The sequence below is a fragment of the Juglans microcarpa x Juglans regia genome, chromosome 3D (assembly GCF_004785595.1).
Source record: "Juglans microcarpa x Juglans regia isolate MS1-56 chromosome 3D, Jm3101_v1.0, whole genome shotgun sequence".
NCBI classification, from domain to species: domain Eukaryota; kingdom Viridiplantae; phylum Streptophyta; class Magnoliopsida; order Fagales; family Juglandaceae; genus Juglans; species Juglans microcarpa x Juglans regia.
In genome coordinates, this window is record NC_054598.1 from 29,989,194 (window position 1) to 30,008,894 (window position 19,701).

Here is a 19,701-nt window from a genome sequence, read left to right on the forward strand (position 1 = left end):
AATCTTAAAATCAGTATATACTAATTCGGTTCTAGAATATGTCCAAAACCAAACCGAACTGGACCTGTTATACCCCTAATCTCTGCCCAAAGCCCAAGTTTTCTATGACTAGCTTAAGAAAATTGCATACAACCCTATCATAGCCTTACTCATATTGCGGTTGATAGTCTACCGTTCATTCTTTTGTGTGAACTTGATGACTATTTGCGACAGTCAATTAACATCACTAAGAGTACAATTGAACGAAAAAGAATACGTTCAAATGTCACCCCAACCAACTAAGATTTGAAAAATAATTTTTCTAACGTTCGATCATTAGTGTAGACAGTTAATAAATACGTTTGCGCATATTTTTCGTTTGAACGTTTAAAATTTGACATTAGAATTTTATATTCGATTGTCTCTTACCAATTGTTTGGACGTAAAGAGATATACGTTCTGATGTTACAACGATATATTCGCAATTAGTGTTTGTTCGAACGTCTTAAAGTTGACGTTCAAATTTTATATTAGAACGTCAGCTATTAGTATAAGTTCGCACGTAAAGCGAAATAATTAGGTTTGGTTGCAGGGCAGACCTACATTGGTGGTTGGCCCCCCCTAAAAATTTTCAAAAATATGCTCTAGTATATGTTTTTTTAAAGATATCCTAATATAAAGATAATTCCTCCCCCCTAAAAAAAAAAAAAAAACAAAAATCTCATTTAATACTTAGTTATCTAGGTTTCTTTTAGTTTTTTTAATAATTTTTTCATACTTACACCTATTTTTTGTCATTAATAAAATCTCACATTCTCTTTTTTTCTTTACATCTCATAAGAGGCAATAAAATATCTTGGTCTCTTTTTATAAGCTATTTGATAAATTTCAACCTTGTTTTTTCTATTTATTTACACTTTTCCTTTTAAGTCTTCCACTAGCTAGCTTGTTTGGATTAGTTTTGTTAGTAAGTACATATATACGACCCTCAAGTTAACAATTAGGAGTGAATGCAACAAATCTCACATAGCTATTTCTATCTATATTATAGAGGCTTTACAATATTCAATCTTAGATTCAACAAAAAAGTTTATCTTTGTTTACTTAATTTTTATCATTTGCTTCAAAAAATCTTACATGACTATTTCTATCTTAATTTTTATTTGTCTCTTGAGTTCAATGGAGCTTAAGTGAGAGGTTTAGATGAGTGATTTTAATAATTTAGTTTATCTCTAGATAACAACCTTATATGGTTAATGTTAAATATCGGTAACACACTTTACTACCTTAAATGTCAATTACTGTTCATCCTTACATACGACACAAGTGTTTCCAAAAATTGGTTATCATCATGCATGCAGTCTACTATGTTTTTTGGTTTCTTTTATTTTAATCAATCGAGGTAAAAGCTAATTAAATATTTGGAGATTAAAATATGATTTTCACTATAAAGGAGAAAAGCATTACTACATTAATGGCAGTACTAGTACTCCATATCCGTGTTGGCAGCCACGACTTTGAATCCGTTATTATTATTATTATTATTATTATTATTATTTATTATAGAGTAAGGCATTGTTAGTACAACGGTATTCTTAAATATTACGAGATATTTTTAAATATTATTATAAATAAAATATTTTTTAACTTTTTGATCAAATTATTATCTAATTATTATATCTTTTTTAAACATCTAAATAAAATATAAAAAACAATACAATTATTTTACTAAAATGAAAAATTCGTAAAATTGTATTTAAATAATTTATTTAACTTTATAATAATTTATTTAATTTTTTTCTCTTATTTTCTAAAATTTAATAAAACATCTTAATTCAAACTGTTTTACTGTTATTTAAAAATTATTTTACTATTATTTATTGATATTTTAAAATATATTAAATTTAGACATGCATGCACTTGCTCGAATGACAATCAACAGAAAAGGAAGAAAAAGAATAACACATTTTGATCAATCGAGTCAAATTGTGTTTAAAATAAGCCGAATTAATTGAGAAATTTTACTTAAAAATTATTGTGGGACCCTTCAGATCAAAACAAGTAAGAGTATAAAAGAAACCACATCTTAACTTATGGATAGATCTTAAAAAAATGAATGCAACAAAATTGTAAAAATGAATGCTTTTGAATTTGTTTACTCAAATTCCCATGCAGCAATATGTAAAAATTCCTTTGTAATTAGACGTCGCTGATGAGGAGCATAAAGGAACAAAAAATTAAGGGATCGGATTTTCGATCTTGAGAGTCCATTAATTCCACACAAAAGTCTACTCGAATTTAACTGGTTTGACCAAGTCCATTAATTCATTTATTTGAAATAAATAGTAGGGGAACTTTGAGATTCTAAAAAATTTGTAATTTTAGGATCAGAGAATTTAATGCAGCGTCTAAAAAAGGTTTAGATTGATAGTCAATTAATATTAGAAAGAAACAAATATGGGACACATTCATATAATTGGTGCCGTTTTCATGCTGTTCACTCGCATCGACATCCGTTTACCCTACCCTATTATTCACTTTGGGCCCCAACCTTTCTACCAAAACGCCAATATCCAAACATTCGACCAAAAAGTGAAATAAAAAGTGTAATAATATGAATTAGAATAACAAATATTAATGTGTAGTTTTTTAATAACGAATTAATATTTAAATTATAATTAAAATTAAAATTAATAAAAAATTTAAAATTAATATTTTAATAGAATAGTGAAAGATTTATTAAGCCTATTATTTAATATTGTTGAAAAGTAACTAGGTAAATTTATAAAACCAAATTTTAGCCAAAGTTTATTCAGCCACTACTTGTGCTACGAGGAGCATAAAGGGTTAAAAAGTTAGGGATCAGACTTTCGATCTTGAGAATCTATTAATTCCACACAAAAGCTTACTCGAATTTAACTGGATGGACTAAGGTTTCGTTTGTTTTTACAGATGAGATGAGTTGAGATTAAAATTAAAAAATTGAATAAAATATTGTTAGAATATATTTTTTAATATTATTTTTATTTTAAGATTTGAAAAAATTAAATTATTTATTTTATTTTATATTAGAAGATGAAAAAGTTATAATAAGATGAGATTATATATTTTTTGAAAATAAACGAGGCCTAAGTTAGTTTGCGTGTAACGTAAGGTACTCATTTATTTGAAATAAATAGTAGGGGAAATTTTCCCCGATCATTTTATGTCAATTTCAAACTTTTATATCCCTACACGTTTTGTGTTTTTGGATGTATTTTTATTTTGAATATGTTATGTTCCACTTATTTGTTAATTATTTAATGTTTAAGATGTTTAGATGAGAAATGATGATGAGTTTGTTTTTCTATATATAATTACATATAGGAATTATAAAAATCATCAAAATGTAGAAACCTATTCATATATTTATCTATTGTATGAATAAATCATTTATAATAACCAAATATAGATAAGATTTTCCCCTCTGTAATGCTATATATATATATATATATAATATATAATCAACATATATTATATATACATTTACAAAAAAAAAAAAAGAAAAAGTTAAGAAAGAATTAAGAAAAGTCATGCGCAGGACTGAAAATATAAAAGTCTTGAAGAGCACACCAAGAAGAATATAGAGAGATTGCACATTATGATCAGTGATTTAACTAATATTATACATTTTGGCTTTTCAAAAATTTACAACAAAATCATGGGATTTTAAATTTAAGTCAAAATTTCTGTTGCATTTAGGATTATATTGTAAGAAGAACCTAAATGTATATTTTTATTATATTTGTCTAGAAAAGTAACGTTTTTAAAATGAGTACTAATGAGGGGTTGCAGCAATGTAATCTGCCTAGACTACCTGAACCTTATGACTCTTCTGGACTCAAATGTCATTAATTATGAACATTATGAACACTTGTTTGAAAATGATATTTCAAACAAGTGTTCATAATGTTCATTGAGAATTTGAACCACAATATGATATTTCAGGACAGCCCATAATCGAAGGCAAAAGCATTGAGAATTTGAAGTTGAGCTCCAATTGGAATTTTGCCTTACAAGTTGTTATTAGAATATGCCAACATATTATTTATATAATAAATACTTTTGGATTTATTTTGTTGAAATAAATCCAACATGTACATAAGCATCTTTCAAAATGCAAAAAAGTAATAGTAGAATATAGCGTCTAAAAGGAGTCATATTTTAAGAGAGTCCAAATCTACGCAAAAGTTGACTCGAATTTAATTGACTTGTATAACATACGTAAGGTCAATTATTTAGAAAAACAAGCAGAGAAGACAGTTGTTCAATACTTATCAAAACCCTTCCATACGTTTTCATGCTCCACAATCACATCATCTATTTATCCGGGAGACCAATATATGCAATTAATTCTAATTGGAAATTTTACTTTTGCTTGGAAAAATAGATACCTTTCATGTCATCCATCATCACTTGCATGTGGTAGAACTTCTTCTGTAGACTTTTAAAAATAAATAAATAAAAATATATAAAAGTGCCAAAATAATAGAAGAGAATTAATTTGTAGGAATTTTGTGAACCAATAGTTTTAGGATTAGAGAATTTAATGCAGCGTCTAAAAAGGGTTTAGACTGATAGTCCAATTTCCACGCCAAATTCTTTGAATTTAATCAAATTCGATCACCGAGTCAATTAATATTGGGAAAAAAAAAACTATGGGACACATTCATATAATTGGTATCGTTTTCATGCTGTTCACTCACATCATCCGTTTAATTACCGTACCGTATCATTCACATACATCTTATAAATTTTGGAAATTTTGACTTCAAACACTTTTTTCTTGGGAAAAAAAAAAAAAAACTACATTAATTGTAGGTTACATTTTAATTAGTTATTTGTAAAGAATGTAGGTTATATTTTAATTTCTTTGAGTTTTAACTTTTGACTATATAATTGCAGTCTTGATTTTTAAGTTGTAGTCATTTTATCATGATTTTTGTAACTTTCTATATTATTTTCTTTAATTTATTAATCTCTTCAAGTTCATTAATCAAGATCATGATCTACCATTTATTAATTATAGAATATAAAAAGTGGCTAGCTTGCAGTTTAGATTTAAAATTACATCCCATTGAAAAATACTTGTAAATAATTAGTACTTTGGAATAAATAGAAAAGAATATTATTCAAAAGTAAATTAAAAACTACAAATACAAATTAAAAATAGTTCATTTCAAACAAAAGAGACAAATAAAAATATAATTCTGATTTAGAGATGTTTCCTATATAAACTCCAAAAGTTTTGATTGAGAATGTTAGGGAGAGGGTAGCTGTTCAAACATGGTAGTAAAATTGAACAATTAACGGAAGTACTTCTCCAAGGTTGGCGAAATTTTTAATAGATAATTGAAGGGATTCAAGTAGAAGATACAGACACTAGGGGTGTAATTTTAAACCGAAAAACCGGAAAATCGGTCCGGACCGGACCGGTTTTACCGGTTTTGAACTGGTCCGGTCCGGGACGGGTTCCAAAAATCCTAAAACAGGCCGGTTCCGGTCCGGTTCCGGTTTTAAGATTTTTGGAACCGGACCGGACCGGTTCATAAAAAAATATACAAAAAAAAATGTTTTTATATATAAGTTATTAAGTTTTATACAATATTATATATATATATTAATATATAAAATTATAAATTTATATGTGAAATTTTTATATATAATATATATAATTATATATATTCATATATGAAATAATTTCATATTATAATTTATAAATTATTACATTAAATGTTAATACTAATATATAAGTTTATAAATAATACTAATAGTCTAATATAGACTATATAGACTATAGTTATACTTATAATTAATACTAAAAGATTTTACTAAAAGTTTATAACTAATACTAATATTAAATATATAGTTTATAACTAATACTAATATATAACTTATAACTCTACTAATAGTCTAATATTAATACTATTATATAGTCTAATATATTATTTAGCTTTACTAATATATAAGTCTATAACTATTTAATTAATAGTCTAATACTAATAGTTTAATATAGAGTATAGTTATACTTATACTAATATAGTTATACTAAATCACTATAGACTATAGTTATACTTATACTAATATAGCTATACTAAATCACTAAAAGTTTATAACTAATACTAATATATAGTTTATAACTAATACTAATATATAACTATACTAATAGGCTAATATTAATACTATTATATAGTCTAATATATTATATAGCTATACTAATATACAAGTCTATAACTATTTAACTAATAGTCTAATACTAATAGTTTAATATAGACTATAATTATAATTATACTAATATAGTTATACTAAATTACTATAACTAATACTAATATATATAATATAACTATACTAATAGACTAATATTAATACTATTAATCTATTATATAGTCTAATATATTATATAGCTATACTAATATATAAGTTTATAACTATTTAACTAATATTAATAGTTTAATATAGACTATAATTATAGTTATACTAATATAGTTATACTAAATCACTATAACTAATACTAATATATAACTATACTAGTAGGCTAAATGTATATTACAAATATTTAGTATTACAAATATTTAAATATAGTTATATTAAATTACTATACTAATATATAGCTAAATGTATATTACAAATATCAGTATTACAAATATTTATATATAGTTATATTAAATTACTATAGTCTATTAAATATATTACATTGAAAATATATTAAATCAAAATGTATCAGTATTACAAATATTTATATATAGTTATATTAAATTCATAATATCATTTAAGAATAAAATACATATTCACGCAAGCTTCAGCCTGCCCTTCATTGAATCATTACTCATTAGTCATTGACTAATGACTCATTAGTCTGTAGTCATTACACTTCAAGTCTTCAACCCTAAAAAGTTAGAAACTAAAATCGCAGATCGCCGCTCCAGTGCTCCAAGCCTCCAGCCTCCAGCCTCTATCTCTCACTCACACGCAGCACGGCAGCACCGTTTTCAGCTCAAATCTCAATCTCTCCCGCTCTCAGTCTCAAATACTCTCTCTTCTCTCAGTCTTGTCTCTCCCGAGTCCAGTGTCTCACTCTCTCTAGTCTGTAGTCTTCTCTCAACTCTCTCGGAGTCTTGCCGTCTCTCTGCCGAATTTGCCCCTAGGTAAGTTTTTTTTTTTTTTTTTTGAAATTACATACTAAAAGTGCTTGGGATTGTATCAGGATTCTGACTCCCCCTTTACTTTGGGCTTAAAGGATTGGCATGCTAACCTTCCCAAGAAAATCTCCATTATGATATGGAAAACTACCAATAACTATTTAAGTGTGGATGAGAAGATTAAAATGGTTGGCATTCCTATGGTCTCTAAATGTAATTGATGCGCTGTGGGTCATCTTGAGGATCTTAATCACATTCTTTGTACGGGTATTTTGCTAGAAAAATATGGCGTCTCGCAGCGGTTCATTCTGGTTTCTTTATGCTGGGCATTCCTCTCACACTCGGACTGTCTTTGGTCTACTCCCGTCTATTGTTTCTTGAAAGCTATGGGAAAGACGCTGCAAAGCCGGGTATGAGGGTAAGGTTGATACGGTTGAGTCAGTTTGGCATGTTATTAAATTCTGGATCAGCAGTGTTATGCAAGTGTCTATGAAATCTTTGAGGTTGGTATTTTAAAGAGGTTGGATATTCCGATTTTAACTCCAAAAGCTAAGAAGGTTACTTTGGTGAAGTGGATTCAGCCTCAACAGGATTGAGTGAAGCTTAATACTGATGGCAGTAGTTTGGGTAATCCAAGCCCGGCTGGTGCCGGAGGTGTTATTCGGGATGCTAGTGGTAAGCTGCATGTGGCTTACTCTGTGTTCTTAAGCTAGGGCTCTAATAATTTTACCAAAATGCGAAGTTTATTGGAAGGAGTTAGGAGGTGTTGTTGGCCTGGCTTTTATCAAGTTCATATTGAGACAGACTCTCAACTACTAGTCAACTGGGTTACTAGGGGTATTTGTAATATTTGGTATCTTGAGGATTTTTGGGATGAGATCCAAGCTTGCCTTCTTTGCATGGACTATAAAATTACTCATATCTACAACGAAGGTAATGTTGTGTCTGATTTTCTTACTAAGTAGGGTGATTGGGTTTTAAATACGGAATGGATTGATGATAGGGATACTGTATCTAGTCAGTTAAGAGGCTTTTTTCGCATGGACAAAATTGGGTTTCCTTATTTGAGGTTATCAAAGTGAGGTACGTGATTTTTGCTCATCGTCTCTTGGTTTTTTTCTTACACGTGTGATTTCTTGCAAGTTGGTTTATTAGGGTTGATTGGGTTGGTAATTGTTTTTTGGCTTTCTTAGTTTATGGTTGGCTCTTTTGATTTTTGATACCTTGGTTTTGGTCTTCATGCTTATCTATAACCCCTAGATGTCTGGTTGTAACCACGGTTTTCCTTGTCAGAAGTGAGAGCTATCAATAAAATTGGAGTACCTCATTTTCTTAAAAAAAAAAAGAAAAAGAAAAAGTGATAGTTCAAGGTGTAAGGGGATTCTCCCCTCAAAGCCTAAGAGGCCCTATCAAGCCTGGCCCGGAGCAGAATGCTACTAATCCAGCCCACTAGGAGGCTCCTCTGTACATGACTTGCAGGAGGGATGGTGCTGCAGGGGATGGGACTTATCGATTTGAGGACCCCTCAAGCAGTATTCAGTCCTCAAGTGCCTGCTCGCACATCAGACGTGATATACGGAGAGCCATCGATCTATTGATGGAGAAGGCATGAACAGACCAGGGGGAAGGTAGACTGAGAGGAGGAGGTTGGAAAACCACACCACATTAAAGTTCCACCACCCGGACAACATGCCACATTAGTGACACTGTTATAGAGCCACAACGAATTTAAAGACTCTGACAAAAGAAACAGTATACGGAACACGAGCCTCATGAAAGCAGGCACGATTTGCTCCTCAGGTCTGTAGTATAAATAATAGATCCCAAGTACGAGAATATCCTCTCTGATCTCTAGACTTTCTTATTTATTCTTTTACAAAACCCTTAAGAAAGCATGAAAAGTAGTGCTCTTTTGATATTTCTTAGGATATATTTTGCTTTTTTCTTCTAAAGTAAAAGGTTGCTTCTACTTTGCACAATCCTTGCATTATGGATCATGCCTTAATGTTATTTTACATTCCTAACCTTCAAGTTTTCAAATATTATAAGGAGCATTATGCAAGCCCGATATCTGCAATAAAGTAATTTTGGACTTCTCTTTCAAACTAAGCAGCTTGCATATTAGAAATGTTTTGCTTCCAAGGGTGAAAATATCCAGTTATGTGGAGTTTGGGAAAGTTCTGTTTTAGTGGCCAGATTTCTTTTGAACCACAATTCTTGTATGTCACCCTATTCATTGTTTATTATACGTGTTTAAATGTCAATATGAAAAGGGGTTTTACATGGCAAAAAGTCCGAGCAGATACTTCTTCTATGTGTGCTAATGGTACAGATAAGTGGCTTAAGCATTGCTAATAGTTGAGGTGTGATCATCAATCCCTCTATCTATTTTAAGGTGTGATTCTATACTCTTTTTTTTTTTTTTTTTGGGGGGGGGGGGGGGGGGGAGGGGGGGGCGCGGATTGGTTTGGGGTGTGGGTATGGATGTGAATCTTTTGCTCTGGTCTATAGTTAACAAACTATAGACCACAAGGGTTGTTGGTGTTTCTTGCGCTAATTTGGTTGCTTGTATTTGGAGAATAAAACGGGTCAATATTGGAACCTTAGACGCTATGAGGAGATTTTTGTTGGGATTTATAGAACCATATATGAGCAATAAAATGATTTTAAGAGTTAGCATCATGAAGGTTTTTGTCTTGGGTGTTGGGAAAAAAAAAACTATAACTGGTAAATTAATTAGGAATGTAGGGGAGTAATTGATGAAAATAAAGTACTAAGTTTTCAAGACGGTAAGACCAAAGTCCAAACTCATGGCAAACCATAAAACATATTTAAAGACAAAAAGTCATCACATGGATAGATTTGGACTTTAGAAATTAGTACTATATATCACATGAAACAAGACAAAATTAATTATTGCACCCCAAATCATTATATCAACAAGAAATGACTAGCACATATAGATATAGATATTTGCCAAGATCCTTAGGATGGAATTGAGCTAAGTAACTCTATATTCAAAGTAGACAATAAATTCAGATTGGGCATATCAACATAATGTTAAGCTTGTGATGAATATTTTCTCTTTTCTCTCCCCTCTATTTTTCATGAAACATTCAGCAGTAAATCTGAGTTTATGGTGCATCATGATGGTGTGAATTAATGGGTTGAGCTAGCTAAAGCTAGCTTTAGACTAATATGTTGATTTTGCACTCGATGGTGTGAATTCAGGAGAAAGCAATGGTTTTGTCATTATTCAATTTTGTCATGCCATGATCATCAACCTCAACCATCTCCTCAAACTCCTAAACGTCCTCCATGACAAATTAGGTAAATGGAAAAGCTCTTTTATAATTGTTTCAGTACACATTTTTCCCTACTTTGTTTGTTTGTTTGTTTGTTTCTTTTTTTTTTTTTTTTTGTGTGTTTTATTATTTTCTGTTACGGAATACACCAATGGAGAGACAGTGAAACAATGAAACAAATTACCTTATTTTTCTTCCCAATCACCAATTTCACCAACTATATAGTAGGTCAACTCGTTAAAAGCCACCACTGTTCTGTTTGGGATCCAATTTTGAATTCTCCCATGCTTTCAGTTCCAAAATCATAACCATTTGTTTATTAGTCAGTCACACCTAAGATTGAATGTATTGATTTTAAAATACATTATAAGCAATTCCACAGTTATCTTCTTCCTTACTCAAACACATAGGCAATTTATGCATAAATTGAAAGAGCATACCACCCCTGTATCTACTTGACATAAACGGTTTCATTAAGAACATAGACTAAAAAAACAAAGTATCTTACCAAGTGGAGGGGAGGACGGGATGGAAATGAGTTGGATAACCCACTACTACAAGAAATGGGTTTGCTTGATGTTGAATGGCAGAATTGGGAATGTCAAAAGTCGCACTATTTGAACTGGAACTGGTAGAAGAGCAAGTGATGCACGAAGATGAGTGGATTTTGCTTCAGATGTTGCCAAATAGGAGGAGTAGCTCCGCTATTAGTGACTGATTTTGGTGGATCAAGAGACAACCGCATAGCAAAGCATTTTGAGTGGGTTTTGCTTAATTAATGTGGAGGTAGAGAGAAAATTAGTGGAGAAGAAGAAGTTGGGGAAGAAGACGAGCTTGAGATTTGAGGCTGTGCGGGAGCAAAGCGACGGGGAGGGGGGACTATTCGTCACAACAAACTTTTTCTTTTTCCGACAATTGTTTTCGCTGCAAAAGATATTTCCTAAGTCAATTGGGTTTGGATGCCACGTCGACAAACAAATTGCCAGGATTATGAACTATTGCAGAGATTTTTTTAAGTGACGAAAAATAAATCGCCAAAAATAAGGTTATTTCTTGTAGTGTTAATAGTAACCGCAGTGGGAGATGATTGATTTAAAACTTTATTTAGAATATATTTTTTTAATTATTGAAGATCATAAAAAATTTAAAAATAAGAGAATTGTTATTATAATTGTTATTTTAATCTATTGACTAAATGGATAATAATTTATTTATACTTTAGATAATAAAAAGGAGAGGAGATAAGAAGGGGGCAACGCCAATCTGTACTAAGAATTTTAGTGCCCATGTGATTTTATTTTAATCTATTAATATTTATAAGCAAAAAGGACTTATTTTTTACAAAACTCAATAAACAACTCATCTAAAAAATTGTAAAATCAAAGTGTCCATGTGATTTATTTTACTTTTGAAAGAAAATTCTATAATTTTTATTCTCAAATCAGTATATAAAATATAAATTTTATTACAAATCAACAACTGTTCACATTACACATCCCACACATGAAGTGGAACTTTGTTTTTTTTTTTTTATAAGATATGAGGTGTTTGTCATAGTGTGTGAGGGCATTTTTGATAGGGTGTGAGATATGGGCAGTAAATAGTAATTGATGAGAAGAATTTTTTTTATAAAATATACATAATAAAATATTTATATAATATAAATTAATTTTAAAGATGAATTTTAAAATTGAAATGTTATCAATTAAATCAAAAGGCGACAAAGCTTATAAACATGAGTCATTGGTAACGGTGTGGTGGTGACATATTATTATTATTATACAAAATTCTAATATGTCGTTTGAATTTATTTTTTCATTTTGATTGTTTATATATTTTATTTTATTTTTAATTTTTTTACCTAATAATTAAAGAAATAATTTTTTGTATATTGATATATATTTTTTATTTTTTAAAAAATATTTAAACATGTTGAAAAAAAAGAAAAAAAAGAAAAAAAATTACATTAGGTGACATGCCGAGCAGTTGAAGTTGGATGGCAGCCGAGAACGACTCTATTATTATTATTATTATTATTATTGAAATTGGAGTTAACTTATTATTATTTTGGGATTGGAGTTAACAACCGCAGAGAGCGGTGGTTGATTTAAAATATATTATATTAATTATTGAAGAGAATAAAATTTAAAATAATAAATAATGTTATATAATCGTTTATTTAATTAGTTAGTTAAATAGATAATGATTGATTTTAGACTCAAGATAATGAAAATGAGAGGGCATCGTGCTCGGTGCTACCCAATTCCTTCGCCAATAAACAGGACAGCAGCACGTGAGATTTGTTGCGTCCTCGTAAAGAAATAAAGCCCACCAAGTTTCTGCCGAGTCCAGTTGTGATAACTACACTGCTAAGGGTATTTATGTCAAATGAGCATAATTTTATAGAATCTTTATTACTCATCATCTTACAACACATACTATATATATTTTAATTTTTTATTTTATTCCAATTATATAAATTTAGTTCTTCTATTCATCATACATTTACACTTCTTTTATTATCATTTTATTATCTAACTATTTTTTTTCTTTTACTATTTAAATCTGAACTAAAAAGTTAAGAACATGACTTTTTTTGTATAATTGAAAAGAGAATAAATTCAATCAATTAACTACTAACGTAATAAAATTTTCAATTTTTATCAAATTAAATTTATTTTTAATTAAATTACGTAATTAAGTATTCTTACGTTATGTAAAATGGTTATTTCAAATAAAAAAAACCTATGATGAGACAACTAGACAAGTAGGGATAAGTAGTGCGTATGACTAGACATTAAGAGTATTGGTATTGGCTTTATCAAAAGCCAGTCAAATACAAAATTTCATAAATTTCAATAAAATTCAACTGCATTGGATTCATCAAAAGAATAAATGGGAAGTCATGAGCTACAGTAAATTTATAGGATTCTTCAAATTTGAAGAGTAACTGTTCAGTCATCAAATGTGTTTTTTATTCCATTTTAATCCGAATGTCCTTATTTTTTTTTTTCGTTTCTCTCTTTTCTCTTCCTCCCGGCGTCTTTTCCATCCCCTTTCTCTCATTTCCTTTCCTCTCCGCGTATTTTCCCTTCTCCTTTCTCTCATTTTCCCAGCACCCTTTTCGATCTCGCAGTGCCATTTTCAATCTCTCTCTCGTTTTCTCTCCCTCGTTCTCGCAATGAACACATTTCTATCTGTCTCTCGTTTTCGCTATGCCCCATTTTCTCTCTTTCGCTCGTTTTCACAGTGCCCCATTTCTCTATTTTTCTCATTTTCATAGTGCATCTCTTCGATTCTTCATGCATAAACAAAGCAAAGCACATTGGTTTCTATCCTTTCAGTTTTGCCGAGCTTCTTCTCCTTTCATGTACTGTTTTTCTCCTTCATTTTCTACTGCAACCCTAGTTTCAAGAAGAAATAGAATTGGTCACTCTCGATGGGGGCTTTTGCTTAGTAGAAATCATCTAGGAATTTCATCTATTACATTTTATTGACCTTGGTTTTTTTTTTTTTTGGCTGATTTTTTCAGGAGCACTCTGTTGCAGATTGTCAATTACTCGGAAAAGGATATTGTGTTTTTCCTTTCTATTGGTATATTACTAGATTTGCATCCCAGTGTGTGATATTTTTTTGGCTATTTTTTCTTTTTGGTATTGTTGGTATATTTTACGATTACAAATCCCCTATGTTGGTTTATTCTGTGATAAGTCATCCCCTGTGTTTCACGATTATAAATCCCATGTGTTTCACGATTACAAATCCTCTGTGTTGGTATTTTTGCTTTTTTTTTTTCATTGAGATGAACAGAGACCAAAATCTCTTTTCTGAACAATATGAACTTGAGATTGACTTATCATCATTGTACTCTGAAGCTTGAAGTATTATTGCATGATTGCAAAAATATATTGCACTATGAAACTCCACTCATCTTTTTCTCTGTCTCATTTTGGGGCTAAACGATAAAAAAGAATGCTGCTTTATGTTCTTGTTATCTAGCAAATCTTTAAAGGTGATTGAAAAATTAAAAGGAAAATCATAATATTGTTAAATGGATGATGGTGAACATAATTGAATTGGGTTATGCTTATACATGAGAGATTTAGATGGAGACCAACCACCTGTACTGAGTCCAGCTATAAAGTGGCATCATCTGCACACTTCTCGGCTTTAAGCTCAACCTTCTCAACGATTTTTGTGGAATTGTAATATGATTTTGGAAGGAGAATTGTACCGCTAGTTCTCTGAATTGTATAGTTGATGTTTTGTAGAATTGTGATATGATTTTGGAAGGGAAATTGTGACTTGTAATCTGAATTGTGTAGTTGATATTTTGTGGAGTTGTAACTTCATTTGGAAGGGGAATTGTGAATTGTTTCGTTGATGTAATCTGAGTTTTAGATGCTTGTTATTTACATGATTTCGAGCAAGAAAAAATACCAATTTCAGAGTTTTAGATGCTTGTTATTTACATGGCCAATAATCATCTAGAAAATCTGAATGTGCATTGGTTAAATTTGAATTTTGAACTTGAACCAGTTTGAACGTGCAAAGATTAGATGACAATATTTTGAACTTGGAGCATATTGTGAAAGATTAATCTGAATGTGTTTGTTGGATAATTAAGTTGATGAAAAAAATTAATTGAAAAATAATAATTTAAGTATCAAATTAAATTATTAATTAACATATGATTAGTGTAATTGTAAAATATGAAAGAAAAAATAAAAAAATAATATTATTAAAAAAATAATATTATATTATTATTTTCATGAATCCAATAGCTAATCTAATGTGGAGTTATAGATAAAGATGTTTTAGATATATGAAAAATATATACTTTTCATCAAAATTTAAAGATGTATTTGATGAATCCAATACTAGTGCTCTTAATGATATCTCTTTCTAATTTCTACCTTGCCTCTATTACAATACAGTAATGTGTCGGCAACCTATAATTTCACGTTGAAATTTTTTAATATTTTATTTATTAAAATTGGATTATAAAATATATTTGTGATTAAAATATTATTTTATTTTATAAATAAATAAAATACTTTATCCGATAGATATAATTCGACTATAAAAGTAGGAGTCGGGACACCATAATGTATCCTAGGAGTTTTTTTAAAAATAAAAAATAAATTGATAGGCGATACTCGCGCGTAATCTGAGGTAACATGCTGGAGACTTCTGCAGCACGTATACTTTAGTAGTGAGGATGATAAACACAACTTCTAATTATTTATTTTACAAGGAGATCTAGGACATCTATCTTTCTGTTTTTTAATTATTTCGTTGAATTACAAGTCAATTAAAAAAAATATTGTTTAAAAGAAATTAATTTGGAAAATAAAAAAAATGCACAATAATTTTTTTACGTCTATCTTACAACTATGTTTTTAAAACTAGAAACTATTGCAAAATATCGATACTATTTTACAAAACTGTCATCCTTTTATTATCCGTTTACAACCATATTTGGATAAAAAGTTCATGACAATTTTTTTTTTCCAATTAAGAGAGAAAGGTCGAACTCAAAACTTCTACTTTGGCAAGTTAATGGCAATTTGAATCTTGACATTTTAGTTTTTTCTCGTTAGCAGAGTTGGACCGGTTTGCAAAATCCTTCTCGAATGTTAATCTTTAAAGAAAGATCATAATGTTTTATGTTAGGGTTTTATTGGAATATTTATATATACTTGCAATCAGTTAAAGAATGAGCAATTTTCCTTCATGAACTTCTAACACTAAAATCCTTTTAAGGTTCCTATTTCACGCTTTTAAGACACATCAGTTGCGGAAACTCCAATTGATGGGTCAGTTCACAGCAAAAATAATAATTATTTATAACGAATTATTTATAATAATAGATTATTTTAATAAGAAATGATCATGTTGATGAAAAATAATTGAGCACATGTTTTTACTATTTTGTTTTTATTTTTTCCAAGAGTTTTAACTGTATTTATTATTATTATTATTATTATTTTAATTACATTATATCATTGACCAATTGACTCAACCATTATTAGATTGTTCAATGCTTGGCGGCTTCAGAGAAAGTTCAACATGATCATCTATTGACGCATTTGGAGACCTACTTTCGGTTGTTGAGATGAGATGAATTGAATTGAATTGAGTTTAATTATGAATAGTAATATTTTATGGATCTCATTGAGATGTGTTTAATTTTTTAAAATTCAGATAATTTAACTTTTTAAGTTAAAATGTATGAAATCGATTGAGATGAGTTTAACTTTTTTTATGAAAAGTTGAAAATGGAGTAAGTCCCATCATGAATAATTAATTTGAGATGAGTCGAAATAAATCGAGTTTGGTTTCAACAACCTAAACAGCTAGGAATTGCAACTCAAGTATCAATTAATGGTTGAGTTGCCAAATTATTTCAGAAGATGCAGTTTAGTTTAAGTTCTTGGAGGACTTGTAATTTGTAAAATTTGCTCATTAAAATGCAGACGCAAAACATGCTTGTCCTCCAACATCATGGGCTATTTATTTCTCTGTATTTCAGCACGAATAACAAGACTGATCAATAATAAAGACAGAAAGCATATATAATCATAGAACAAAAGCAAAAAGAAAAAGAAATCACTACAATGGGATCATCAGATCATAGCCCTGCTCCTGTTAGAGGGGGAAAGGATGAAAGTGGTGGCTTATACCAATTTCAGCCTTCGGATCATCTGGATGTCCAATGAGGAACAAAAGGTCCTTATTTTCATTCTTCAATGTAACTGTGTTGGATCTGTCTAGCTATTTGATTCTTGGAGATATATAGGCACGCACTGGATTCTTCATCACAACCAAGAACTCCTCCTTTTCTGAAAGATCAACACCTTCCCCATCCACTGTTTTGAACTCAAAATTCCAGACCAGATTTGAAACAAGATACTGGAGGAGAAGCAATCCTAGTCTGTTCCCGGGACACATCCTTCTCCCAGCACCAAAGGGCATCATCTTGAACGCTGTTACATCAGACACTTCTTCTCCAATGTCTTCACTAGTCAACAATCTCTCCGGCCTAAACTCCATGGGATTCTCCCACACGTTTGGATCTCTCCCGATCAGTGCTGTCACAATGTTCACCGTCGTGTCTTTTGGGATTGTGTAGCCGCCGAGCTCAACATCTTCCATGACTGTGTGTGGAATCAACGAGGTGTTTGGAGGGTGAATTCTCAGACTCTCGAGAACCACTGCTTTCAGATATGGAATCTTGTGCAAATCATCTTCCTCAACTTCTTTCGCTCCTTTTGCCACCACCTCGCTGATTTCTGCAAAAAGTTTGGATTGAATTCGGGGGTGTTTCACTAAATATGCCAAAACCCACTGCAGCATCGTTGTACTTGTGTCGGCTCCTGCATTGATGAACTCCGAGCACAAGCTCAGAATATCTGCTTCTTCCACATTACCTTTCTCTCCGGATATTTTCAGGTCCAGTAAGGAATCTGTGTAAGAAATCAGTTCGAATGCCTTGCCTCTCTCTTGTCTCAACTTCTTCCGGGCTCTGATCAATGGCAAAATCACATCATCTTGGTTCTTCAAGAATTGTAGGTACCTTTTCCAACGGTTTCTGAGAAGCAACTTCCCCAGTCTGGGCCAGGTACCGAACACACTGAACTGCTCGTAAGCGACAAGAAGTTGATATTGTGTTCCTTCAACTTCTTTGATTTGAGTCTCGCTGAGTTCTCCGAAAGCCATGCGAATGAACAAGGAAAACACAGCGTGGTGGATATGATCGAGCAGACGGACGGGCTGATTGAGCTTGGAAGATTCCTGGAAGCCCTTGATCAATGAATCCAAGACACGCTTGCGTTCAACAGAGTAAGATTTCAACGAAGTCGGGTGGAGAACTTCCGAAATGAGATTACGACGGAGGGCTTTCCAGGTTGGGCCAAAGGGGCTTGCGCCGATATCTTTGCGCTTGTTGCTGAGAACAACGCTAACGGGGACGACTGCAGGACGGCTCGCAAAGGTGGCGCCATGTCGAACAAGGGCTTGGTGGGCAAGGGTGTAGGAGGTGATGAAGATGAGGGGTTCAGAGCCGAGATAGACGGTGAGAATCGGGCCATACTTGTGGGAGAGATCATAGATGAGAGATCTCAAATCAACCATGGATTTGGGAAGCAAATGAAGATTTCCTATGAAAGGCAGGGTTGGGGGTCCCGGCGGGAGATTGCCTTGGGAAACATTCTTCTTGGTGGTTTTGGAGGAAGAGAAAAAGCTGAAGAGTGATTTTAGGGAAAAACAGGCAGAGAGAGAGATGAGGATGATGAACCAGACCTCCATGATTGACCAATCTCTATAGTGCAGAGATGGAGCTTAGCCCTGTTCTTGGGAGAAGTGGGTAAGCTTGATGAACTGCATGAGGTATTTCTTCTCTATATATACAAAAAAAACACGCACCAACCAATCCACAATGGCCTTTCAAATGTTGAGTGCAGCAAATGTTTGATAATTCTTTATAAATCACATTTTCAACTCATTAAATAAGATGTAATACATCCATCATCATTAAACGATCATTTATCGAATATTTTTTTACCATTTAATAATGATAAATATGTCACATCTTATTTATTAATAGGATGAAAATAAGATAAGGGTGTACTATATAACCTTACTATTTTTTATTTATTGGCTGCCTCTCTTTCATTTTCTTTTGATTTTTTTAATCTTTGGGTAAAGCCGCTTCTCCCCCACACCGTTTGTTTGTGTTTGAAGGTATCTCTTCCTCTATTCTCTACATAATATTTGTAATGAATGCTGGAATTGGAGTATAGTCTTAGGTAGAGAGGCATTAAATTAAAATTATTCAACAATTTTAAAAGCTCCTCCATATTTTTCTTCTAGGGAATGTTAAAATTTTCTGACTTTAGGGGAAAAGATAATGTGATATTGTTAATCAAGTCTGAAATAAATAGTATTTGAAAATGTTTGTTTATGTGAAAAAATAGATTTTTCGGTTCCCTTCCACTTCATCCAATACATACTACATGATGCTTAATTCCCAATTCCAAATTTGGATTTCTCTACTTTCATAATTAATTAAGTGGACCGGCCACACACCCCACTTTGCACCACTCTGCTTCGACAAGTCGAAGTCTGAGGCAGAGCGGATTCTCTGCATCTCGGAATCGGAGGTGGAGGTCAGATTCGACCTCCGACAAAATCGGAGTCGGAGTCAGAAGTTAGACTCTCCGACTTCGAAGCAGTCA

General features: G+C 31.4%; 1 protein-coding gene across 1 annotated transcript; it reads right to left on the bottom strand.

Annotated features, from left to right (window-relative positions):
• Window positions 1-1,020: 1,020 nt before the first annotated feature.
• Window positions 1,021-18,817, bottom strand: LOC121253867 (cytochrome P450 89A2-like). Its single transcript, XM_041153796.1, has 2 exons — window positions 17,170-18,817; window positions 1,021-1,042 (listed from the first exon to the last, which is right to left on the bottom strand). Exon 1 carries the CDS (start codon window positions 18,770-18,772, stop codon window positions 17,240-17,242), a length of 1,533 nt encoding a protein of 510 aa, XP_041009730.1. The 5' UTR covers window positions 18,773-18,817; the 3' UTR covers window positions 1,021-1,042; window positions 17,170-17,239.
• Window positions 18,818-19,701: the final 884 nt, after the last annotated feature.